This window comes from Nothoprocta perdicaria, unplaced genomic scaffold (genome assembly GCF_003342845.1).
Source record: "Nothoprocta perdicaria isolate Ctin4 unplaced genomic scaffold, notPer1 scaffold_25, whole genome shotgun sequence".
Lineage (NCBI taxonomy): Eukaryota > Metazoa > Chordata > Aves > Tinamiformes > Tinamidae > Nothoprocta > Nothoprocta perdicaria.
The window spans coordinates 3,685,386-3,710,998 of record NW_020455477.1 but is presented as its reverse complement, the minus strand read 5'-3'; the positions used below and the strand labels follow the sequence as shown (position 1 = coordinate 3,710,998).

At 38.9% G+C, this 25,613-nt stretch overlaps 1 protein-coding gene across 1 annotated transcript in view; it reads right to left on the bottom strand.

Moving 5' to 3' along the window:
- Positions 1–3,425: 3,425 nt before the first annotated feature.
- Positions 3,426–25,613, bottom strand: part of LOC112947868 (collagen alpha-3(IV) chain-like) — a 53,394-nt gene continuing 31,206 nt past the window's right edge. The window contains exons 27-52 of the mRNA XM_026040027.1: positions 24,461–24,553; positions 23,277–23,381; positions 22,188–22,285; positions 21,208–21,358; positions 20,957–21,070; positions 20,029–20,196; positions 18,971–19,060; positions 18,260–18,394; positions 17,508–17,606; positions 15,881–15,970; positions 15,195–15,334; positions 14,328–14,454; positions 13,977–14,057; positions 13,204–13,302; positions 12,672–12,722; positions 11,617–11,802; positions 10,928–11,058; positions 10,486–10,558; positions 9,701–9,772; positions 9,414–9,533; positions 8,266–8,364; positions 7,386–7,598; positions 6,510–6,687; positions 5,987–6,101; positions 4,945–5,117; positions 3,426–4,414 (exon numbers count right to left, since the gene is read on the bottom strand). Of these exons, the coding sequence (XP_025895812.1) occupies positions 4,330–4,414; positions 4,945–5,117; positions 5,987–6,101; positions 6,510–6,687; positions 7,386–7,598; positions 8,266–8,364; positions 9,414–9,533; positions 9,701–9,772; positions 10,486–10,558; positions 10,928–11,058; positions 11,617–11,802; positions 12,672–12,722; positions 13,204–13,302; positions 13,977–14,057; positions 14,328–14,454; positions 15,195–15,334; positions 15,881–15,970; positions 17,508–17,606; positions 18,260–18,394; positions 18,971–19,060; positions 20,029–20,196; positions 20,957–21,070; positions 21,208–21,358; positions 22,188–22,285; positions 23,277–23,381; positions 24,461–24,553 (3,086 nt within the window). The 3' untranslated portion in view covers positions 3,426–4,329. The remainder of the gene's footprint in view (positions 4,415–4,944; positions 5,118–5,986; positions 6,102–6,509; positions 6,688–7,385; positions 7,599–8,265; positions 8,365–9,413; positions 9,534–9,700; positions 9,773–10,485; positions 10,559–10,927; positions 11,059–11,616; positions 11,803–12,671; positions 12,723–13,203; positions 13,303–13,976; positions 14,058–14,327; positions 14,455–15,194; positions 15,335–15,880; positions 15,971–17,507; positions 17,607–18,259; positions 18,395–18,970; positions 19,061–20,028; positions 20,197–20,956; positions 21,071–21,207; positions 21,359–22,187; positions 22,286–23,276; positions 23,382–24,460; positions 24,554–25,613) is intronic.

The following is a 25,613-nucleotide window of genomic DNA, read 5'->3' as shown; positions in this document are numbered from 1 at the left end:
GGCCCCCACTCACCCGCAGGCGCCGCCGCCGCCCGGGCCGTTGCTGCCCCGCTCCGGGCGCGCGCGGCTCCTCGCGCGGGCCGGGGGACCTGGGGGGGGGGTCACGCGGCGCGAGGCGCGCTCCCCACGCGACGCGCAACCAGGAGCCTGCTTGTCCCCATCGGCTTCCCGTAAGCGCTGCCGGGCCGGGGACTGCGCGTCACGTGACTTCAAGAGGGCGGAAGCGGTGCCCGCATCGCCTCACATGCGGGGAATGCCCTCGGGCATCCATTTTTAGTGAGGGAAGGCGGGCGGCGCCACGCGCCATGTTACGCAGAGGTCGCTCCCATAACCGTCTGAGCGCCCCGGCTATCCCGTTCTGTCTTATATATTGACTTGTCACACAACGCAGCTCTAACCTCTGTGACACGGGCTTATAATCCTTCTGAAACTGACCGTTTATTTTTTTTCCCCACACAGTGATAGGCAAGTCACTGCATTTCCTCAACCTTAAAAAAAAAAAAACAATCCCACATGAGGTAACTCGGTACCCAGAGGTGCTTTTGGCCACACATCACTTTTAATACTGATGCAACCGTTTTCCCCGAGGCTGCAGGAAGGCCCCTTGCCCCGTGGCGCCCCAGAAAGGAGGTTTTTGGGGGTCCCAGGCCCCCACTGCCGCCCAGAGCCCGGCTGCTGCCGGACAGGCCCAGATGCAGCGGCTGCGCTTCCTACTGGGCTTTGCCCCTTAGTAAGGTGTAGCATAACCATTACTTTTACAAGGTATCCAAGGTAGATCGGGGGTGTTATCCTAAGATTGAAAGCAGCCCCAGCAGTTATTCCAGCGTAGTTTCACATTGCAAGTCCTGCCTGGAGAGCACGACTCGGGCAGCTGGCCCCACACTTCAGCTCATGTCCGTGCTGACCATTTGCACAGAGCTGTGCCCTGACACTGTCTGCGTCCTTCAGGACACTCTTCCCATCCATCTGCACAAGGAATCCTGACACAAACCCTTTCCTGTGACAGTGTGTCATCTCTCCACCGCTATTCCTGTTTTTCCAGTTCAGTGGTGGCAGCTGCTGTCCTCAAGAGTGTTTTATACACCCATGTGCCCGTATGATTTGCACATTGATATTTTGGTAGTAATAATGTTGCTAAAAAGCATAGACCTGCCTTTTTCTTCCTACCGCACTCTGTTTGCACACAGGATACTCAGATTACCGTCATCACCATGAGGAAACACCATCCTACTCCTCTCCTTGTCTTTTTTCCTCCATCCTCCACAACAGTGGTGGTTTCCTTGGTGGCCAGTCATTCCCCTTCTCCAAGAAGCAAGCTGGGAGCGTGTTCAAGCTTACCTGCTATGTCTCTGTCCTTACACGCTCTCCCTCCTGGCAGCAGCGACTTGCAACCCCCCTGCACATCATGCACACGATTCACCTTCCCCTTGCAGTAAGAGGACAGAGCTCGGCTGCTCCAGCTCCAAACCCCAGTCCTCCACGGGCTCACTGTACAGTTGAAGGAGAGGTCTGGACATCCCACTTGTGTCCCCATTCAAGTGCTAGACATTGAGCACACTATGGAGCAGAAAGAGGGGCTGGTCCTCAGGGCAAGATGCACCTGTTCTCTTTTACTCATGTGACATTATCACACATTGGAGTATTTTATATCATGCCTACACACATGCCTACACACATGCCTAAGAGCATGAGCACTGCAAGGAACAACAAAAAAAAAAGCAGGTGATTTTTTTTTTATAGTCAAAATTATTTTTATTTGGTTGCATTTAGCAGAAGATTTGTCTTCCTCTTTTTTTTTTTTCTCCTTTTTTTTTTTTTCCCCCTCCCCTCTCCATTTTTTTGCCATTCTTTCAGTACAATATATTAACACTTTGCATCTTTTCAGCACTTTCCAGTTAAGGCTCTCAAAGCATTTACATACATGAGCTAATTAATTCTCACAACAATTATTAGCAATAAGAAAGCAAAATGATTTCTCCTGCAGATGCAGATCAAGACCAACATTTTTCAAGTTTCAAGTTTTACTCTGATTTTCACCATCTACCTTTTAATATGCTGGGTTTGATGAACATAAATGTTCCTCCAAATTTTGAGTGTTTCAGGTTTCTTGAAGAAAGCCTGGGGCTGCATGCTCAAAATCCAGAGGTATTTATGGCAATCTTGTAGTGACTTGTAGAAGGCCACACAATAAGGCAGCAACAGAATCCAGAACTGGAATCAAGGGGTAAACTTCCACTTATGGGGAAGTTCTAAGTTTTTCCTCTTTGTAACTTACCTTTGAGTTTAAAGTCACAATATTCTCTTTTCCTTACATATTATACTTTACAGATCATCTCTAGGAGACTTTAACACTAGGTACTTAAATTCTGCACTTTACTAGTGAGTTTTACAGAGGGTCTCCCCAGTCACAGGTTGCATACAGTACACAACGCACTAGTCATGTTTATGTTATCCCAGTCTTAGCAACAAACAAACAACAACTAAAAATCCTCTATGCAACATGTGTGGATTTCATCTCTGAATATTTAAATCGTATTTCACTGTTTTAGAGAAAAATCTAACATGATTATCTTAAAGAACACCCTCATTCCCATCTCCAAACATGATTCAAATGGAATTGAGATTGACAGTGGCATCATGCCAGAAGTGCATCTGCATATTCTTCATAAAACCCTGTAATTTCACAATTACACCTGAAAAGAGAACTACAATAATAAACTGTTCAAGAAAACAGGAATTTTAAAATATCCGCTCAATCCACATAATTCTTGTCTTCAGATTAACTTCCTCAGAAGTTCTATGTTCTACTGACATAGAAACATACAGATAAAATTATTTTCTATTAACAGTGAAAATTCCAGAGACAAACTTAATGCAAGTACTTTAAAATAAACTGAATATAAAATTTAACTTGCTTAAAAAAAGATCTAAATGAGAAATCTTCATTATTTCAATGAATTGCTAGTCTACATTTAAAATGAGGCATTTACAGAGCTTTTTGAATGAATTAAATTTCTATAACACTAAATACTGAAATTGACAGTTGTGTGCAAGTATTAACAGTTATTAACATTTTAAATGCTAACAATACATTTTTAAATAGCCTTGCAAGTGCAATGTTATAAATACAAAAAAAAAAAAAAAATCAGAGCTACAGTTTTATATAAATTATATGAGTAAATGAAAGTGCTTTTCAAGTATTTATAATCATTTACAATTGTATTCTCTTGTATTAGTCAGTGCTCAGATGGTACATTTTAAGTGCCAATTTTTTATTTATTTATTTATTTTTTTTTTAAATTTAAGATGCATGAATTTAACTGGATGGATTAAGGGATTTTATTTCCAGAAATGTTTATGATAAATATTTCAATATTAAATATGGTAAAATGTGTATATTTTACCTTTTGGTGTGTGTTTGAAAATGCAATAAAAAAGGAAGACAGGGATTATCTGGAAGGGTGTGTGCTAAACTGATAATGCCCTGGGAGCCCTTGAGCCATACACTAACTGCAAATTCCATCAACATTTCAAGTTACGATAGTTCTTTGTCAGTAGAGACAAAAGCATGCAATCATAATAAAGGCCCAATACTGTCAACTTGTTAGGAAACTAAAGATTTTTATAATGTTTGCCAAAAGCCACTGAATCTAAAGACCTTCCAACAGCTTGGGTTAGCCTACCAAGCAGAGCAGAGCCACCCTTCTGGCTAGTAAGGAACCACTGTTATTGCAGGGATACAAAAAAACGTATTCCTGTTTCTCAGCCACAAGACGGATAAGTGGGGAGATACTTGTTTATTAGACAAGAAAACCAAACCAAAACAACCCTAAATGAATCAATATATATTTAAAAGTGCACTGAAAAGCAATTTCCTATTGAACTCCATCTCTCTCAAATGCCAGATTTTTATCTTAAATTATATCTACTTTGAACACTGAACATCTGTAAGCTGATATTACAGCATTTAGTTTGTCTTGCAGATTGAAAAGCACATGGTACAAGGCAGCATTAACATCCTTCATTAAAGTTTGCCAGCAGTGCCACAGTGTTATCATGAAGATGCTCAGAAACGACACAGTTCAGGAGAAGTCCCTGCGGGACTGCTGTTGCAAGCTTATTCTAACAAAGTGCTTTGTCATTTGCCAAAGGAAAAAGGTCATACCGTTGCCCTACCTCACCATAGTGCTGCACTGGCAATTTATAATTTTCTTTCCAGATGCAACTGGGCTTTAATAAGTTAGAGCTCTTCAGGAGTAGGCTTTATTTTTACTATTTTTTCCCCCTCAAATAAAAGCAGTTTGCTGCTCCATCAGCAAGGCCCATTATTTAGACTGGTATTTTCATGCAGACCTGACAGCGGCTTATGATGTTTTCTAATTCTCCTGCTTTCAAAGTCTGTGGCAAAGGTTTCCTAAAAAAGAAAAACAAACAAACAAAACACACTTTTTTTTTTCTCCTTAAAAACATTTGGAAGCACTGCAGAATATTACCATATTCTTCTGCTCTTTTGTCTACTCCTCCTCTGCCCTCACACCTTCCCCATCTCTTTTACTCAGGGTGTTCCTTGTCCTGAACACTAACTTGATCACTACAGAAATCAGAAGGTACTACAGTGACATAACTGTGAACACAAGCACATTCAGACATTTAAATGGGGTTGGCTGCAAGCACTCAGGGTCTTCATGTTCTTAAAAACGCATTTCCCCCTTCTTTTGAGTTACACACATGGAAATTCAAATCCTTGACTCATTGAGGCCTTCCAGCACTGCAGAACGACTTTAAGCCTAGCCCAGGGAGATGTCTAATTTGAGGAGAATTATTAGGGGAGCCCTCTAATGTGAGGCTAATAGGCTCCTGGCTCCTCAGACACCTGCAGCATGATGTGGCAGGAAAGATGCAAGAAATGGGGAAGAGTTAAGCTGCCAGGAAAGTAGGTTGTACCTGAACATTCTTCTTGGATTTAGTGAAGCCAACCAGAAGCTGTAGGAATTTGTGTAGTAGTTGCATGTCCCCCTGCCATGGCACTCAATGAATGGGATGGCTCGAAATTCTTCCAAGCAAGACCCAGGTGATGCCAATGCTTGTCCAGAAGCTTCTGAGCCAGCACTTGTGTACTGTAAATATTGAATAAGAACTCGTCCATCACCTTTTGGTAAAATCCAAACAAAACAAACAAACCCCTCTCCCAAACATCAAAATCTACCAAACCTACGTAGGTAAGGTGGTACAACTCAGACAAAAAGTGCACATACATTAAGTTTTATCAGATTTCCTTATGAAAATTCAAGTGCAATTTTTGAAGCACACTTCTTAAGCCCCTTTAAATAACTTTTTCCTTCTCTATGAAAAGGTTTGAGACCAGAGAGACATACTAGAGAGTAGTTGGCATTTGTCCAATTGAAGACCAAATTATGAACAGCCAAATCTCCTAATTGGTCTTTGTTCATATTTTTGTTGTATTGATTACTTCTGCAAATGCAAAAATCAAAGAAGCATTTTCCCTCACTGATTTTGGTAAACGTCTACAGAAATGCTCCTAGAATAACTTGTGGCAGCAGAAAACTGCCTACAAACTACAATTAAAATAGTTGGCGCTTGAAATAAGCAAATTATTTTAACCAGATGCCTTTACTCTCTCTCTCTCTCTCTTTCTCTCTCTCTCTCTCTTTTCTCGCTGCCTGAAACTGTGTTTCATAGAGCTTTGTGTGATGCATGAGGATGAGACATAGCAGTTATTTTTGTCAGACTGAAATTCTACAGTTTTCCTTTAATCAATTTCCCCTTCTGTCCTGTCATCTATTATTGAGGGCAGATAAGAATAGTTGTTCCTATGCTTCTGATATTAAGTAACAGCTAATGGAATTATTGACCATTTCTATGGAAAGAAAATTTTAGCTATTAAAGAAATAAACAACCTAAGACAAGATGAAAACATCAATGAAAGTGAGAAGAAATAGATCATTTTTGGCCTTTATACCCTTACCATAACAAAAGAAAATCCCTTCCAGAGAGAAGTCCAACCTTCTGGGCATGCAGGAACTACAGTTGTTTGGCTGTGAACTGCTATTACCATTGCAGCTCCTTCACAGACAACACACCTGTATGAAGGAACACAAAGGGACTCAGCGCAGAGATGAGGGAAAACACGTAAGGGCACAAAATGCTCCCCTGCACCTGTGAGTATAGAAACCACCTTCATGGTGGTTCATCATGGACTTCATATTAAATGTAACTGGAAGTAGCGCTTGTTTTGTACCACATTCCAAATACTAGTTGTCTTTATTTTAGATTAGTTCACCTCTAATTTTTTTTTAATCTAACTTTAATCAAACTTTTCTTTGGGTATCATTGAACATCTGAAATATTCAGGTAATAAATCAAAAATCAGGTGGCTGAAATCTACATTGTACTGGCTAAGACAGGCAGCTCTGGGATCTACTGTTTAAAATAAATTATGTTGGCTGGGTGGTTCCAGGTCAGAAAAACCCAGATTCTTGCTCTCTTACCTGCTTATATAGGGTTCTAGAGCTCTGCCAGAAATCGGTGCCATGTCTACTGGCATCGTTGCTGCAGCTGACAGCCAGTATGAGTAATCATTGCGAGAAGCAAAACTGCAAACATTATTGGTGTTACAGAACAAGAATGGCATGGTGGTAAATCGCTGCAAGCAGCTACCAGCTGTTCCTACAAATGAAAGAGAAGACTTCATGATAAATAGGAAATTATATTTAGTTCAACAATCAAATGAGACCTGATGGGATACAGTCTACTATGGTGAGATTTTTAAAAGTTGGTATCTGTAAGAAGGGGAAGAAAAGTGTGTTTGCAGAGTGCAATTATACAAAAGCAAAATGCTTACATTTAGTATATAATACACACACACAAGCACACAAAGGGCTAAGAAAAAAAAAGTTTGTGTTAAAACACAGTAATACCTTGCTGCATTGTATCAGCCTTTGACAGAGCAGCAGGGATACAGTCACCTGAACACAAGCTTCTGGTGTGACTTCAGATTCCCTATAGTATCCTATCTGGCCTCCAGGAAAGCAGGGTTCCTGCCTCGATCCTTTATCATTACTGCCAGCCCTGTGCACATTTCTCAACCATTACCTTGCAGACACCTCTGCGCCAGTAACTCAATCTCTCCTGAAAAGCATCTAGGGGTAGCAAAGGTGGAGTACAGGAGTGCAAGAGAAAAACCTATCTTTCAAGCCACAATTCCTGCATTTCCTCAGAGCTGTGGAGCTCTCTGGAGACTGTAACTAATGTTACTTCAAGTGCTTTTTGTGAGTTTGGTTTCCGGAAGGCAGTGTAGCATTACATTCTACAGAAGCATTACTGCACTCTACAGAAAGTGATGTGAAAATTTCCACTTAGAGTACCAAGGTCTTGTCCATGTGCTCGTTCGTTTCCTTGTACAAAGAGCAGTGAATAGCCAACATAGATCTGTGATGTCCCATAGGGGCACGCAGGGATCTTGATGGACTGGCTATGCCGAGTAAAGATAAAACCTCTTCTTGCTGGACCAGGGACAATAACACCTGGAGAACCAGGTAACCCCTGGAGACCTGGAAAGCCAATCAGTCCAGGTGGTCCTGTGGAAGGAAAAACACAAAAATACAAATATTATTACTTTGCTTGCATTCTTGCTTTATTAAGTTAACATAGTCACTCAAAAAAACAAAAAACTAAAAAAATTAGTAGGAAGATTCAGCCTGAAAATTGGTAGCATTTCTTGTTACATATATTTGCTCTTTTAGACCAGGATTAGGTATGCTTACATTACACAATTTTGTGAAATAATGAAACATTTAAAGAATCATGGCCCTCCTTATTGAAGGGCTGTAGAATAAAGACATTTTTAGTGACCAAGTAAATATTTATTATATTGTATATTTATATTTGATATATAAAAATATATGTATATTTGAATAATTACATTAATAGTTCTTCTATATAGAATACTGATACTGATTTAAATGGATTTTCAAGTGCGCAAATAAACGGAGTTGGGTAAATTTCAAGTGAGTAGACAACACAGCAGCACAGCCAAGCCATATTTTTGGAAAAAAAAATGCTGCAGCAGTGCTGACCATATACCTGCTGAAAACTAAGTGTGTGCTCACACATTCTTAAGGCCCTCAAGAACTGAGGAAGACATAGAACATCTATACATATGAAAGAAAGGATTTGAAGAAATTGAGAACACAGTCTTCTCCGAAAATTTGGTAGCACACATCAAAAATGTCTTGTTTGTTGTACCTCTTTGTCCTGGAAAGCCCCTGTCTCCTTTCGGACCAGGCAATCCTGGCTGACCTGGACTCCCATAACTTCCTGGTAGGCCTTTTAGTCCTTTAGGTCCTAAATTATAATCAGGAAAAAAAAAACACAGCTATATTGTGGTATTTTTTTCTAGATTCTAATAACAATTTATGATTTTTTAAAATGAAAACAGCTACACTATAATAAAATTGTGAACATCAATTTGCTAAGCTTTGAGACTTGATGTTTACACTGTTACTTTCACTATGTTTCTTATGAGGACGATGACAGGGCACTATGGAATGTACTGCAGAAAAATATTCTCATGAGAATGGTTGCAAAAAATCAAAAGGAAACAGCTCTCTGCTCTAATATTTGTTGCACAGTAGGAATATTTCAAAAATACAACAACAAGCCATAGTCATCTCAGAAACTGTCCACACTTCCATAAACAATGCAGCTTCTTTGCAAAAATAACTGCAGCAGGACACTTCTATACTGGTCTCTCTGCTATCCCTGGGGGAGCTCTGCCTCCTACTGCCAGGTCCGGCTCCCGGAGGACCTGCCTCCTGCTATCAAAAGCTGTGGAGTGAGAGAGTACATGGAGAGAGCACATCCATTCCTTGCTCCTTTCTCTCACATTGCTCACGGTGGTGGCAGGCTTCATTTCTAGTGCTACTTGCCTCTCCTTCTCTTCTACCTCCTCAGGCAAATAGAGGGAGGATTTCTTTCTAATGGTATTTTTATTACCCGTGGTAATTTTCTCCTCAAGATGAAAAACAGAACGAGCATGACCCTGCTCTCATGAAAACACTAAGTGTTTCATCTAAACTTTTATTCCATTATTTTGCCTAGCCTTATGTTGAGGGAACTGCTTCATCACTCGCAGACTGTACGGGTAGAACAGTCCCCAGCTGCAGATGCTCAGCAGGACACATGAAAGAGACAGGTTCTGAAGATGAGGCAGTTAACATGGTACCATTTGCTACTCTTAAATAGAGAGGTATTCTTAAAGACATGTTGATTTGGGGTGCAGAAATGTGTTCTCCTGCAAATCAACATGTTTCATTAAGCAACACAGATAAACATGTGCGGGGATTAAAAACAAAAATAAATAAATAAATAAATAAATAAATAAATAAACCCACCTTGTAGGCCAGAAATCCCCTGAATTCCTTGATCACCTGGTGTTCCTGGTCTTCCAGGCAGTCCAGGAGCCCCCTTGTTTCCTGGGACAGAGAATACTTTCCCAGGGACTCCAGGTGGCCCTAGCACCAAAAATATAAATCTAATGAAAAGCTAATTCTTTTACACTAAAAAATAAACAAAGAAACAAGAAATCAAACAAAAGAAATCCCCCAAATATGGAAACAACCCACACAGCTAAGCTAAATCAGCTTGTACTGTAACAAAAAGGATTGTAATAACATATTACCATGTTGTCCCTTTGGTCCCCTTGGCCCTTCTGCACCCTGTGGTCCAGGAGGTCCTTGATTACCCTTTTCTCCTGGAAAAGGAGATTGGAGACACACCTGGTTTGAAGCGTTAAAACAACTGCCAAAGGTACAGAGGCTTGCTCAAGAGTCCTGCACGATCCATGCAACCTTCCCAAAGGGGAACAGTCAGCAGACTCACATGAAATACTTGAGCGCTACAACTTTTCTGTTAATTCTATCATTTATGGGCCAAATGCAGTCAGTTTACAAGATGTTTTCATGCCTATCTTCATATAATAGCCAGTCCCATAAGCTTGGCTTAAAATGAATGAGAACATAATTGGGTCTATTAAGACTGCAAACAGAGGGCCAGGGCTTTGTACTGCAATTCTGATTAATGCTGTTGAGTTCTGTAGCTAAGGGGTTGCCAAAAAGCAGATCTTTTATCAGTCGTGTGGCATTTCATGCTAGCAGACTCAGTCCAAAGTCCTTACGCTGCATTAGTCACTGGTGAGCACTAGGGACAAACTTGTTTTGATGTAGTCTGTAATGGAGGCCGTTAAAGTTCTAGCCCTTTCTCAATTGAGCATCAGGCATACCCATAACACTGAACTCAAAGCAAATTACATCTGATCAAACCTGCTCCATTAACAAGGGATCTCCTTTATAGCTGACCTACATCCTGCTCTCTTTATAGGAAAGGTTTATGTCTAACACTACTATAATAACAAAACATTTATTTAATTACATTTGACATATAGAAGAATATAAAAGGGATGAATACCTTTTACACCTGGGAATCCAATAAATCCAGGATCTCCTCTAGCACCAGGAAAACCTGATCGACCTTCCATTCCCTGTAAGTCAGGTAACATCAATAAGTGTTGCATTTCCACAGTACAAAGTATATTTTCTTTTCATTCACAACATTCAAAACATTAAGTCTCTAACTAGAAGCATTATTTGCTCCGTTTGCAACTTTGTTAGAAATAGCCAGACTATTGTTAATATTTTTCTGTAAGTAAAAAAAAAGACAAGAAAATAACGAGCGAGAAATTAAGAGTAAAATATTTTTTGTCTGTTTGTGGAAAGTCCAAAAAAACCACTTCTCATACCCAGTGTAATATCTTTCGTCCTACTCTTCCCTCCCTCCTCTAGGTATAGTTTTTATGGTAAGAGAAAATTAGCAACGCAGTTTAAAATAAGGAGTATTCCCTTCCACTGACTTTTGGACCTGGAAGACCAATGTTGCCTTTTGGGCCCGTAGGCCCTGGTATGCCATCTGCCCCTCTAAAACCTTTGCTTCCTTTCATGCTGAGCGTGGGAAGACCAGGAGGCCCTGGAAAACCGGGAGCACCTGTAAGGAAACATCCAAGTAAGCAGGGACTACTGCCAATGATATTTCATGAACATTGTATATAGTGCAGTACAGCATCAGTGATTATTACATAATTTCATATTTACTGTCTGCCAGCAATTGCCAAGGAAAAATACTGATTTAAAACAAACAAAAAAAAATCCCCTCCCTTCTTCATAGTCTCTTAATTAAATCTGAGATGAGGGCTGAGTTCTCTCAGTTCTACAGCACTACAGTTTCTAAGCATCCTTCATTTCTAGTTACACTTGCAGTAACAGTCCTGCTTCCCTATAGCTTGCACAGGAAGAAAGCAGACGCAGGGAAGTGGGCAGGCTGCAAAGTAGCTACTTTTTATTTTATTTTATTTTAAATTTACATTCCACTGCACAGATAACTGATGTTTGCAATGGTAACATTGCACCAAATAAGAAATTACCTGTTTAATTTTGAAGCACTCTGGCACAGAACCTCTTTCAATCTTGAATTTTGGACAAGCTAAGTTCTGCTTGCAGTTAGCAGTATATCCTTTCAGATCAACAAGGAGATGTAACAACGTACCTGGTCTTGCATCTGCACCAGCAATACCTCTGTTCCCTTTTTGGCCAGGAATTGCCATGCCTGTTGCACCTTGGAACCCAGGGAATCCCATCATGCCAGGGGGTCCAATGGGCCCTTGATCCCCACGACAACCTTTGGTACCTGGTGGCCCAGGAAAACCAGGCAGCCCCATGTCTCCTTTGATTCCTGTGGAGTATAAATATTACATAGTGCATTTTGGAAGAACTGTCAAGATAGCTTGAAGCTCTTAATTTTGACTACACAGAATACATGTGTTTATCGTACTGCCATTGCTTTATATGCAGAGAATTCAGCCCTTGCTTTATATACAGAGAAGCCCCAAATCAACTCACAACAGTTACAGAAGGAAAAAGATTGTAGAAAGATATGACTTACTGCAGTGTAGTGTACAAAAATCGCTTTTCTTTTAAAACTCCATTTCAGAGTTTGCTCATAGAAAGGAATGAACTTGAGAAGAAAGGGTGGAAAGAAGAGAGTATGGAATATTTCTTTAAACAGCAATTAAAAAAAAAAAGCTACTTAGACCATCACAATTTGCAAATCCTATTAAATTAAATTCTAGCTAAAAATATCAATGTGAGTACTGTAAAACAAGAAAATATTTCAGGTGGATTAGTTGATACTCATGTTGATCTTGGGGTGAATGGTTCAGAGAGAGTATGGAGGGAGGTTTTTGTTTGTTTGAATAGAGCAAATCATATCATATCTACCAGTCTTAGACGTACACAGCCAAAAATTAGAAAGTGTCTCCTTATTCAATTGCTTTTTATTTTTGAGACCACGTCAGCATAAAAGGAAAGAATGGTAACATATAAAAATGCAATCACTCTACCTTTGTTAAAATCTTAACTTGACAAGCAAGAACCCTTAACACTCAATGTATAGCACCAAGTCATTGTTCATAAGCAGAGAATCACCCTTTATTGCCTCTAAATCTCATAGTGCCATTCCTTAAGGAGGACATCATTTACGGGGAAAGATGACCAGCCTAATATTTAAAAATTAAGCTTCTGCTCTCTGAGAGGACAACTCACCTTTACGACCAGGAATACCTTGCAGGCCAGGGATTCCTCTGCCTGGTGCTCCTACAAAATATTAGGTCATATTATACTCAACAGCCCTGAATAATTGCCAGAAGACATCATAGTTGCTTAAAATTTCATATAGTTCTTCAATATTCACCGATTCAAGACTGATATTTTAATTTTACGAAAAACATCTTTATTTCTTATCTTCTACTGTTCCATCCAGAAAAAGTTTTTCTTTAAAGCGATAACTCCTATTTCTCACTTGTATTTGAAGGAGAAGGGGAAGAACAAGAAATTTTGACAAACCATATGTATAATAGAGAAGTAATGAATGTATTTGAAAATCTTGATAGTGTGTCAAACAGTTGCACAGAAAACCTTTGATTTATATAAAAATTAAGAACCCTCTATTTACCAACACAGCTTTTGTTCCACAGAAACCCTTTAGCCGTCCCCTCCAAAAGAGGCATGGGAAACTAGGTGGGGGTGAGGAAGAAAAGCAATTTTAAAGCAAAAACCAAGTACTTCACTGCTGTACCTGGTTCTCCCCTATCTCCTGGGGTGCCAGGCATACCATCCAGACCTTGATTTCCTCTTTCACCAACAAGCCCATTCTTTCCAGGTTCTCCAACAGCACCTGTGAATTATAATGAGCCAGAATATCATTTTCACATCTCCCTTTAAAATGCAAAATAATAGAAGACTAACTGGTCTCCTTTATTAAAATGTCACTAGTGCAACTACTTCAAAAATAATTATAACTATCTTGGTAACATAAACGTTAGTAAAGAGCAGTATCTCATTTTCATTTGTCTTTCTAAACTTCAATGGATTTAGGACCCTCATTATTTTCACAGATAATACTTTCCTGTCTTTCAGTGACATTTTAGATCCTGCCTTTGATTAAGCTGATGTTGGTGAGACAGGCAGTGCAATTCTTCTCTCTAGGTTTATTACAAATTCAAGGTTTCTCTAGGTAAGGAGTAGTGTGATCTTAGCCAACTCTGCTGATAATCAGTTGGATCTTTTCTGTTGCTCTAAAAGCAGCAACTCTGTCTTTTCCCTCTTTCTACTCTAAAGAATATTTGAAAACAAAACTAGAATCTTTTGCCTGAGCTGAATTAATACTTTATAAACAGCCTGGTATAGACCTTAGCTGGAACTAGAGAAGGTGAACTGAGTCTCATACCTACATAAACAGAGACTCCAATATCAACTGCAAAAGCAAGAAAATCTGCTAACTTATCGCAACACATCCAGTGAATGACAAACCAGGATACAGTGATTTGATGGAGGTGCCAAGCATCATACCTGGAGGGCCTCTAGTGCCCATTTGTCCTGGGTGGCCCTGAAGTCCTTTAGCACCAGCATTGCCAGGAAGTCCTACTTTCCCTGTAAGAAGAAAGTTTGGGAGAGGAAAAAAAGACATTAACACTTGGAATTCAGATTAGGAACAGACTAAGCCTCAGTTTGCTACTGTCTTTGCTTCAGAGAGCTATGACAGATCTTTAGTGGGCTCTAAGCTAGGCTGGCTGTGCTGACTACAAGCTTAAGTTTACAGCAGCTGAGTATAAGCGTGCCACAGGCTGCCTGAGATTTATGGAGACATTCTCTTCTAGAAGCACGTCAGCATCTCGCCACCTCCCTCAGAACAAACCATACCTGGGACCCCTGCAGCTCCAGATTCCCCTCTGATCCCATCTCGTCCTGGCACTCCTGCACGGCCCGGCTGACCTTGGGATCCTTTTTCTCCTTTGCTCCCTAAACGCCCTGGGGGACCTGGATCTCCCTGAGAAAAAGCAGACAAATGAAAACAGAAGAATGACTTGCATTAAATACATGACATTCCAAGTTTGTACATTATGAAGTTATATATAATTTTAAAGGTTAAGTGAGCATAATCATGGTTCAGGATAATTTTCACAGATGGTATGAAGTAGACTAATATAAAGTCTAATATAATAGATGCTCTTTTTACCAGAACTTCGTACAAACACGTAGACTTCATAATAGACATACATAGTAAGACAGACAGAACAGAAATACACTTTTTTCTTAAATTTCTACTTTTGTCTCAGTCATTTGGACCAGAACAGAGGCAGCAGACCACATAAATTTAAAACTGATTTGCAAACTCAGTCTTATTCTGGTTACCCAGATAATACATAAACTAAGCAGATAGACTGAATTGTAGCAAAACTTATAGCTTGAACCATGTATTTCAGATAATTTCATATGTTTCCAGATGCTCATCATGTGTGAATGTGGAAGAAAATTTTATTAATTTGATCAAAATGCCATTCAACAATACATATTCCAAAGAAAATAATTATTTTTGTGTGATAATACTGTAAAAATCAACAATACAATTTTAGGCACTATAATTAGGATTTTAGAACTTCTCATCATTTACAAATAATCTACTTAGCTGCTGCAGACTCTCCAGGTCTGGCTTACATACTATTTTGTTTCTTCAGCCAAAGACTCTGCCTATAGGCTAATATGACAAAATGCCCACTGCCTTTATACCTTTGGACCATGGTCTCCTGGAGGCCCGGGAACTGGATACCCAGGGTCTCCTTTGTCACCTGGAGAGCCTTCAGAGCCTATTTGCCCAGAGTCACCTGATGGTCCTGGAAAGCCTGGAGATCCTTTCTGCCCTTTGGGACCTGGAAAAACAGAAGGTGTCAGTACCATTCTCCCAGAACTATAATTGCAAAACACACTGTGCTTTACAAAATCCTGCTTGCATTTTCAGATACTGATTTTTCATTGAAATGATTTGTGCACTAAGTAACTAATTCTATGTGCATTAAAAGACTTGCTTCAATTTAACAGTACATGTTAATTATATTTCATTTATTATTTATAAAGCTTACAGAAAGAAAGACTTAAGTTTACTAAGCTAATACGTCATTATGATGAAATGAAGGAGCACTATATAGTGCCACATCCTGACTAATTCTTGTGCTATACTCTCCGAAAAATTATTACTCAAGATGGACACTTGGAACACACTTACTAACATTGTGGCTAGAGAGGGAGAACTACATTCTGCAATTCAGGAAGCTATGTGAGTGGGTAGAAGTTTATTGGTCCTGGAAAATCTCTGTCTGCATCAATGTTGTGTAGTCCACTAACAGTAACTGCTCACATCTGTGTAAACACTTCTGCACAATACCATGAATTTGCAATGTGACTTGATAGAAAATAACCTGGAATTCCCATGTCCCCTTTGTCTCCAGGTGCTCCTGGGAATCCTTGTCCTCCAGGAATCCCTGGAAGACCCATAAATCCTTTGACACCTGTAAGATGAAAAAATAGGCACTATTTTCATGCTTCTCTATTTGTACATCTTCAGTTTAGACCTTGTGTATCTTCAAAGATTTTGTACTTGTATTTGTTCAAAGTGCTTTGCATTTCACCTAACACCTGGGCAAGGTATCTTTTTGTTTTATAAATCAACAAATAAATTAAGTAGAATTCTTCCTCTTGTCTCTGACACATATAAAATTAACATTATTCTTATTGGAAGGTCAAGGCTTCCCCTCCTCACAATCAACTTTCACATGAGCCTTGTGATTATTCACAGTACTTATGGGTGACAACTGCAATATACCTCTGCAAATTTTCATCAAGACCAGGAATCTGTGTTTGCACATTCGGAACTTCCTTTGTCTGAGTTTGGTTCAGTTTCTCAGCATGTCACAAATACACTACTTTGCCATTACACGCTTCTCATGGCTATATGCCTTTTTTTTTTTTCTGTATTTTGATCTGTTTTTCTACTTGCTTCTCTTTCACTTAGTCTTGTATCAATGTCAGTTTATTTTTTATTTTAATGACTATAAGGTCTGGTTGCACTTGGAGTGTACAGATGTCTAAATTCTAGGGTAGAGGCAACTAAACACTTAGGCAGGTCAGTCTGATTTTCTCCCAGAAGAGGTCAGAGAACATCTGCAGTTTTTCCTGCATTTTTTGCACTGCAGTGACTACAAAGGACATTAAAAAAAATATAGTAGTAATGCTGCAGTGACATACAGCATGGATTATTGCCATTATAACAAGGACCAATTTCATTACAAGTCTAAAATGCTTGCTAATTACCCAATTAACCTAATTTTAAGAATCTTTTTATAGACATATCATCGTATGACTTCAACAAAGAAGTTATCTCAAAGAATCAAAAAACAGAATATGGAGAGTGAAAGACATTTTATGAGAAAACAGATGCACTATCTCACTCAAGGGCCTATATGTATCATTATGCATTAGATTAATGTCAGAGCAAAAGTTTAAGAATGAACTATGTAGGCTTTTAATTTTTACATGATTGTTTTTAAGACTGCTCTTTAGTGAAGGCGTGTCAGCTTTCAAAATATGCACATGCAGGCTTTCAAAAAGAAAGAAACTGAAACCCCAAAAGTTTCCAAAATAATTCTTTAAAGCTGTGCTTTAATGTACAGTTTTCAGAATTCTTACTGTTTCTTTATAATATTGGGAATTCTAACTTTTTTCACTTTTATAAAAACAAATTTCAGCTCATTTTTCTCAGACTTTGGAGCCTCAAGATATTACCATTCAGTATCTCATATTACTTTATTAATCACATCAAATTAGGTCAGATAATGGTGTCCATTTGGAAGAAAACAGATTCTTTTGGAGGTAGTTAAACTTTCAAAAAATATTTTGGCTAATTAGTCAGCTTCAGAATACTCAAAATCTTTACAGTTAACGGAGCGAACATAGTTTTTCTGCCGAAACTGATTTTACATATTACTGTTCAGGTAATATTAACCTCTACCCTCCGATACAAGAGTTTTCGATAAAGATACTCCATACCTGGTAAGCCAGGTATTCCTTCTGACCCAGCAAGACCTGGAGGTCCCTGCACACCTGCATCTCCTTTTTCTCCTTCAAAACCCATTCTTCCTTGAAATCCTAAACCAAAGTTTTGTAAAAACAGTATTAAGAACCAGTATCTCAGAATACAGGCAAAAATCTCTCTTAAAAATAAGAGAGAAAAAGAATAGAACATACGATCCTCAACCTATAAACAAACAAAAAAAAGACACAAGCTCATAGTTAATGGTTTTAGTATTTTTCATATGGAAAGAAAGAGAAGTTTGATAAAGTTTCTACTGGGTAAGTCTACAGCAAAAGAAGCCAAATTAATTAGTTTAGCATGAACAACTGACAAACAGAGAGTTTATATTAACATTGCAAACAATTTTGCTTGATGGTCAACTACTTCTAGACAGACTTAATTTCTTTGCAAGCCAGCATCTAGTTGGTGAGCACACACTCATTTTTGTTTTCATGGACTGAATGTGTAAAAATGAAACTATATAGGACACAAATTTTAGTTTCTTAGTACTACAGAAACACCACTGAATTGCGGAGAGGGCTTTTAAGGATAAGGGCTTAAGTGGACATATTCAGTGTAACAGTCAATTATCCAATTAATAAAAAGGCAATTACAATGCACTAATTAAATCAAAGTTTTGTGAATACTCTGAGCACTTGAATCAGTTTCTTTCAAGCATCAGAGCCCACTGGAACACAGTTTTGAATGACAGAGCAAGAGCGCATACCATCTGAGCCTCGTTCTCCTTTAGTCCCAGTACCAACCAAAGTCTCAGATGGTCCAGGAAAACCTTTGTCACCTGGTTCACCCTTTTGTCCCAGTAATCCTTTTCTTCCCTTTAGTCCTGGGAAGCCAAAAGAACCTGCAGCAAAATAATTATTTTGAGAAATCTTACCAATTGATAACATATATAAACAAGTCAATGAAACTCTTGCCCTTAAGAGTAGCCAAGTATGTAAAAATATATGCCAGATACCAAACCCAAAAAGCTTCTTAGTTACTTTAGTCACAAATGAAACATCTATGACAGATCACTGCAAGACACCATAATTATTTCTTATAATGAGCAAAACTACAATATTAAATCTGTTAAATAGATATAAGTCAAAAATAAATCAGGTAGACAAAAATAGAGCGCACAGAGCAAAAAGTTTTTTGTTTTGTTTTCTCTAGCAACATTTCCAGCCAGTTTCACAAGTACCCATGAAATTGAAACAATTCAAAACGGTTAAAAGAAAATGTGTTATCACTAGTCTGAAGAACTCACAACATACTGAAGCCAAGAACTTAGCAAGACTCAAAGAAGCTGTGGTCATGAACCGCAGGCAGGAGAACTCAGGAATGATAATACAGAAGGAGATGGATCACAAGACTATTTCAATGTTAAAGTTCCCATAGTCTTAAGGAAAAAATGAGGTCAAATACTATGGCCACTTACCTCTGCTACCAGGATTGCCTGGGTTTCCAAACGCACCTGGGGGTCCAGGAACCCCTAATGCACCCATCACACCTGGCTCTCCCCTTGGGCCTATGGAAATGAAGCATGAGGAACATATTTTGTTAGTATTTGATCAGTGAAAGATAATGTTGCTTCAGAAAATTACATACGTGCCTGTCAGTTAAGCAATAAATTGCACTTTTTCATTTTATTTCATTCTGGCACTTATGTGCCGCACATATTTCTTTAACATATGACTTCTAGACATATGTTAACCCAATGAATAGCACTTGCACCCACAGTAAACCCCAAAATCTCAGGGAAGTAACAACGATCTTTTTGACGGCGAGTATCGTGCATTGAAGATACCCACATAGGGCTGGTAGATCTGTCATAGGATGCATGGGAAAGCTGTTCCTTTCCGACCCAGGAGCTAGAGACCAGCTGGAATACAACAGCTTATCTCAAATGACACTAGATGTCTATATGTCTAGGCTGCTGAGTCAGGCAGTACATGTTTACAGGCTGCGTATCTAAAAGGCATATATCATCCTCTTCCCTTAGAATAAGGGATTAAGGACACTACAAAAAGAAAAAAATTGTCATAAATAAGAAACATAATATACCTGAATTTACTACTTCTACAATATCAACTTTGAATAAATTTCTGGATAAAAGAACTACAAGGATTTATTTAATTTAATTTACTTTTTTACTTAATATCAGCTCTGGCTAACATTACAGTTTGATCTGAGCTACAACTCTGTTAGATTCAAGAACTGAAATTGCCTTTCTCTGAAAAAGGTTTTGACAAGTTCTCTCTTGAAAAGGGAACATTGCTTTAGAAAATTGGTTACTGTACCATGACAACCCCAACATACACCCATCACTCAAGGAGTGGTGATTAATTTGTTTTCCATATAGATCTCAATGACACATGAAAGCTGAACATCTATGTTTTAATGGAAAAATCTTCAATTTGGAAAAGCATGACTGATACCTTTCTGCAGAGGTTGATTTAATAGCTATGTCAAAATATGCATTTGAGGAATCCTTACCAGGCACTCCAGAGATTCCTGGCCTTCCAGATTGTCCCTTGGGACCAGGTAATCCTGCATTTCCCTGAGGGCCTATTCGTCCAGGTTCCCCAGGGTTTCCAAAAATTCCTGGGATACCCAGGCCAGGAGGGCCTATTTTTCCTTTTGAGCCTAGTGAACCTCTTCCTCCTAAGAAAAATGCATGACACAGTATACGTATTTCTTTCTAGGAAAACAAACCATCATTATCTCGATCTTGCCATCATGAACATGAAACTCTTGAGCTCTGAGAGTATAGCTTGCATGAGAACCATCATCAGATAACGTATTTAGTCAGGCAGTCTTAAAGAAAAACAACCACCACCACCACCAACACAGCAGATGATCCTATTGTTTTTGTTTGTTTGTTTTTAAAAATAGTTCTATACATTCATCCTCCAAAATCCAGACTCTGTATTTTCATAGAATATCCAGGGAAAAAAGCCCTTCTAGGATTATCTATAAGAGGACTGAGCTGCATGCCTAGGACTATCCTCCCTTGGGAGGGATTTCATAAACAGTATATGCCTGTTTCAGTCTGTAACTGTATTCAGTGCAGATTTGCATGTTTCCATGCAGCCAAGCTCTTTCTCTGTTCTTTTTCTGTCTTCCACTACCTTGCACTAAATAACCTAAGCTCAGTTCCATATACGAGTAGGTCAGTGAAACATCCTGTTCTGAGAAAATTTGGGTCAGTTTGTGATTAATCTTTGTGCTGTACAATGGCATCTGAATCTTTATCCAGGGAGTCCACACAGATTTTTCCCTCCAAACTGTAGACAATGGATCTTTTACCTGAGCTCTATTTTTTTTCCTAAGAAACTTATGTACAACCTCTATCTATAAGAAAATTCCCTCAGACCAGTAGAATTCACGAACATCCATGCACATGTAATTCAGAAAGTACTACCTGGAGGGCCTGTGGCTCCTTCACCACCTGGCAAACCTGGAAGGCCAATAAGACACTCGGCAGGTTTTCCTGGAGGACCTGGATCCCCAGGAATTCCAGGCAAGCCTGGATCTCCTAAAAGAAAGGAGACTGATTTCATAATGCTGAAACAGCAGTTTAAAGTTTTGAATAATATTGTTTGACTTGGCTTCCCTTTCCTTAAAGGACAGATGTAACTTGCTGTGTTCCCTGTGCTTGTCTGACCACAGTACCTCTTAGGCCATCATCACCATCATGTCCAGCATGTCCTGGTAGGCCTGGAAGCCCTGGAAATCCAGTATCACCCTTTGGGCCAGGAACGCCACTACCTCCTGGTGAACCTGCTCTACCTGGCTCTCCAGGAATAACTACACCTGGGTCACCCTGCAACACAGAGAGAAATGTAAACAAGCCACATGCAGTATACTCGGTAAATACAACAAATATTACTTTCTCTTTCCCGTAGACCTGGTGGCAATTACCTAATTTTTAAATTCTCTGGGGATCTTACACAATACCATCTGCAGTGGTTGCAATTCAGGAGAGCACTAGATACTCCCTACTGTCTACCCGGAGGTCCCACACCAGAAGGATAATCCATCTAAGCAGTTTTGAATCCTGCCTTCCTATGCTGCTAGAAAAATTGCTACTGAGCAATGCAAGGCACCTCCCTCCATCTGCCCTGCACTGCATTGTGCACCCAAGTATTTGTTTAAGTCATCCAGGTCAGCATCCTGACCTGGTCAGGACACTTCCATATGCCATCAATTGGTTAGATTTTGTGAAGAGGGGTTGCAGATCATAACTGCAACCTGCTTCATTTAGGCTTCAGTTCAGTGAAGCACATGCTAGTATTGAATACATACTTACTTTGTATTGACCTCCATCAAAAATGTGCTTAATTGCAATTTCTGAAAAAACATCTTAGCAAAATCTGTGGCTTTAATTATTTGCTATAAGCAAACATAAGCAAAATATCTTTCTTGTGCTCTGCAAATTACATTCCAAAGACAGTCAAAATATCTGGAGTTCTGAAATTCTGTGTCCGAATTGAAAATTCTGGCTTTAGCTCCCTTTTATAAATGATTTTGTAATATACATGTCACTGGTCAGGAAATATAAAAATTTTCATTACTTGTGTTCCTACTTTGCTTAGTGTCACACTTAATTAATGGGATTTATAAAGAAGTTTGGGCTGCATTTCTAACCAAACCTTTCCTCCCGGCAGTCCTAGATTTCCAGGCCGGCCTGGATCTCCAATCTTTCCTTCACAACCTGGTGATCCTCTTCCTCCTGCAAGTCCTTTATCTCCTGAAAAAGGAAAAATAATGGTAGTCAAAATGGCAGTAAAAAAGCTATGGTTATCACTATGCTTTTTTGCGAATAGTTATTTGTATAGATATGGCTACGAAGCTCTGACCTAATACAGGTTACACGAAAACAGCATAATTTTAGAGCTGATGTGACACGCTGAATCTTAGTCCTTAAATATACACTCAGCACCAATAGTAACATGGCTCAGTTACTGAGTTTTCTTTTATCTGCCTTAAAGAAAAACAAAAACAAAAACAAATCTACCAAACAGATAAAGTAACTGACAAATAAAGCATTTCTGATATCCATCCCTTACTATTTTCTTCAAAAATCAACATGGCAGTGGTTCTAGTTTCAGAGTTTTTTTTTTTTTCTTTTTTCCTGGCAGGGTCACAGAAATGGCCCCAAATATTTCTACTATTCAAAGACTTTTTAAAATTGGGGCATAACAGCATGAGGAATGGCCACATTCACAGCATTCAAAATGCTTTATTACCTGCACATTGGAGCATGTATTGCACTGTACGTAACCAAAGTTGATTAAAAAGAAAGTACTACCATTTATGACTCTGTTATACGCACACAGGTAAAGACAATCTATTTGAAGTAAGTGTGATAAAAACAGATGAACTACATCTGTCTTTACAAGAAGCATCAATTAGCTTATCCCTCTTTTGACAATAATAGATTCTCCTAAGCAGATTCAATGTTTTCGATTTCTCTGCATTTCTCCAGAGGGTATCTCTTGCCAGTGAAGTCTTAGAAAGATCTTTTTTGCTACCAACAGCTTTGATATTTGACTCTTCAGTTTATAACACCAAAGGCAGAAAGTTGTAAGAGTATTAATAAATACTTGCCTTTAATTTATTTTTTTAAAACCTGTTTGTTGTTTTTAATCTGAGTGGAAAAAAAAAAGTAAACTAGAAGACAATATAGACAGTAGAACAAACAAACGAACAAACAAACAAACACAAAAAGAGTATTTTACCTTTTGGACCAGGGTTTCCAGGAAATCCAAGTCCTGGAAAGCCTGTGTCACCTGTTGGCCCTGGGTGACCTGAATCACCTGGCTGACCTCTAGATCCAGCTCTGCCTGTACAAAGAAAACAGCTAAGCTCTATAATGCATTTTGCTACAGAACTTCAAAATATGATGATTAGGCATTTCACTAGTTTATTAATCAGGACATCACTGTAGGTAACTTCATTAGAACATAGGCACTATTTCTGCTTCACAACAGGTCCTCAGTTAAAATGCTATTGCGATCTCTTTGTTAACATTATCAAAACAAGCATAAGCCTGTAAATTAAACCTTGATGCAATCTACTTAAGTCTCAGACTTATACGAACAACAATGTGCAGATAAAAAAAATCTACTTGTTGACACCATGCTAGCACATAATACATGCTCAGAAGGAAGTGCAAGAATAGAAGCTACTATAAAGCTGACAAAAGATTCTCCCATGATCTTCAGTGCAACTTAAGGGACTCTGGTTCTATAAAACTAAAGCAAAGAGATCTTACACTTAAGCTGGTTCTCATTTATTGTCTTTCTAGGAGTGATACAGTCCACAACATGTAAGCCACCAGCAAGCAAAGACATAGACTCCCCAAACCCACCAAAAAGAAACCCCAGGCTCCTATCATCTTAGGATAATCGTTAGTAACAGTCACTTAAAAAAAAAGAACATGGAAACTCAGTCATACAGTTACTTTTACCAGGAAACATGCAAACACTTTTACAAGATTTTCTGACTGTGTCCCTACAAGGTATATGACAGCCCAAAGGTTTCAGGAAGTTTAAGAATGCTTTAAGCTAATTTTAGTCCTCCTCTTTTGAGGGTGCAGCAGTCCCAACATAATTTAGACTAGGATCTGTCAAAATTATGCCGTAGGCTCCTTCCTGGATATATGAGCCACAACATATGTGCCAGGGGTTTCTGGTTCTCTGAGGAACTGAGTCATAGCATAGCTCTCTTTGGAATCCCTGCATTACAGCAAACCATGGACATGTCCCCGGTGCCCTTCCTATTCACACTTACGTTCTTTTCCTCTTTTTTTTTTTTTTCCCCCAAAGTAAATGCTATGACAGATTTCACAGTCTATTTACCACAGAAACGGAGATAACCCAGCTAGATTACTTCTGAATTTTGCTGTGTTTAGTTTACTCACCAGGCACTCCTGGGGGTCCAGGGAAACCAGAGGGTCCCTGTGGTCCTGGTAATCCTGGTAATGAAGTTATTGTACTGGTCTCTCCTTTCACACCTTCAGCAAACACATAATAAGAGTTTACAGAGGTATATGGTCTGGAAATGTGTAATCTTAAGCATTTAAAGTGAGCAATCTACTCAGTTAAAAATGCTGTCTTCCACACTTTCATACAGTTGAAGCTCCAACAGATTTTGAAAAGCCTTCACATCCAGGCTTCATAACAGCAAAAATATTTTATTGATATCAAGAAAATATCACTCTTTTTTTCAGCCCTGCTGCAGCCTGGGCACAGAGTGGGCAGAAACACAGAGTGGGCAGAAAAGACAACAATGGAATTAAGAGATGATGAATCTGCAGCTTCACTCCATAAAGATTTAATAGGTGTCACAGCCTCCTGTCTGAACTGATAGCAAAAAACACACCATAGATTCCATATTTGTTTTGGACCAGAAAGATTTCAAGACACGGAATAAGAACTATTGTTGAAAGCCCTGGGAAGAAACTAAAACAAAACATAGCCTCCAGACTGCTGCAGATTTTTCAGATATTGGAAGCAATGCAACCATACCTTTGAAATCTCAGATCTTGTTCTAAACATTAAAATAGAGAAACATTGATAATTTCATGCCATAGGACAGCAAACTTGTATCTTAAATCAGATGTTAAAAGCGCAGACACGGTGTTTAGCCTATCACAGTAGTCATGAGTGCTAGAATCCATAATCTCATGGATTTAAAGTCCAAAAATAACTTAAATTCTTCCAGATTGTATTTGTCTATGAATACACCAATATGTTTTTGGCACTGAAAAGTGATCAAGTCTTTTGTATTTTCTCCTGAAGACATAAGCTCATACTAACAATACTAACTGGATTTAAATTTAAATATTACTTTTTCACATGGTAAAGACAGTTAAGTATTAGAACAGTTTGCTCAGAGAGACTGTGAAGTCTTCCATCCTTGGAGATTTTCAAAATCCTACTGGATTAAGTTCTGAGTAACTTCATCTGATCTCAGAGATGACCTTGCTCTGTTCAGGAAGTTGAACTAAAACCTAATGGGCTCCCTACCATCCTCAGTGGAAACAAATCTAGAACAATACTTGGAAATGGAAA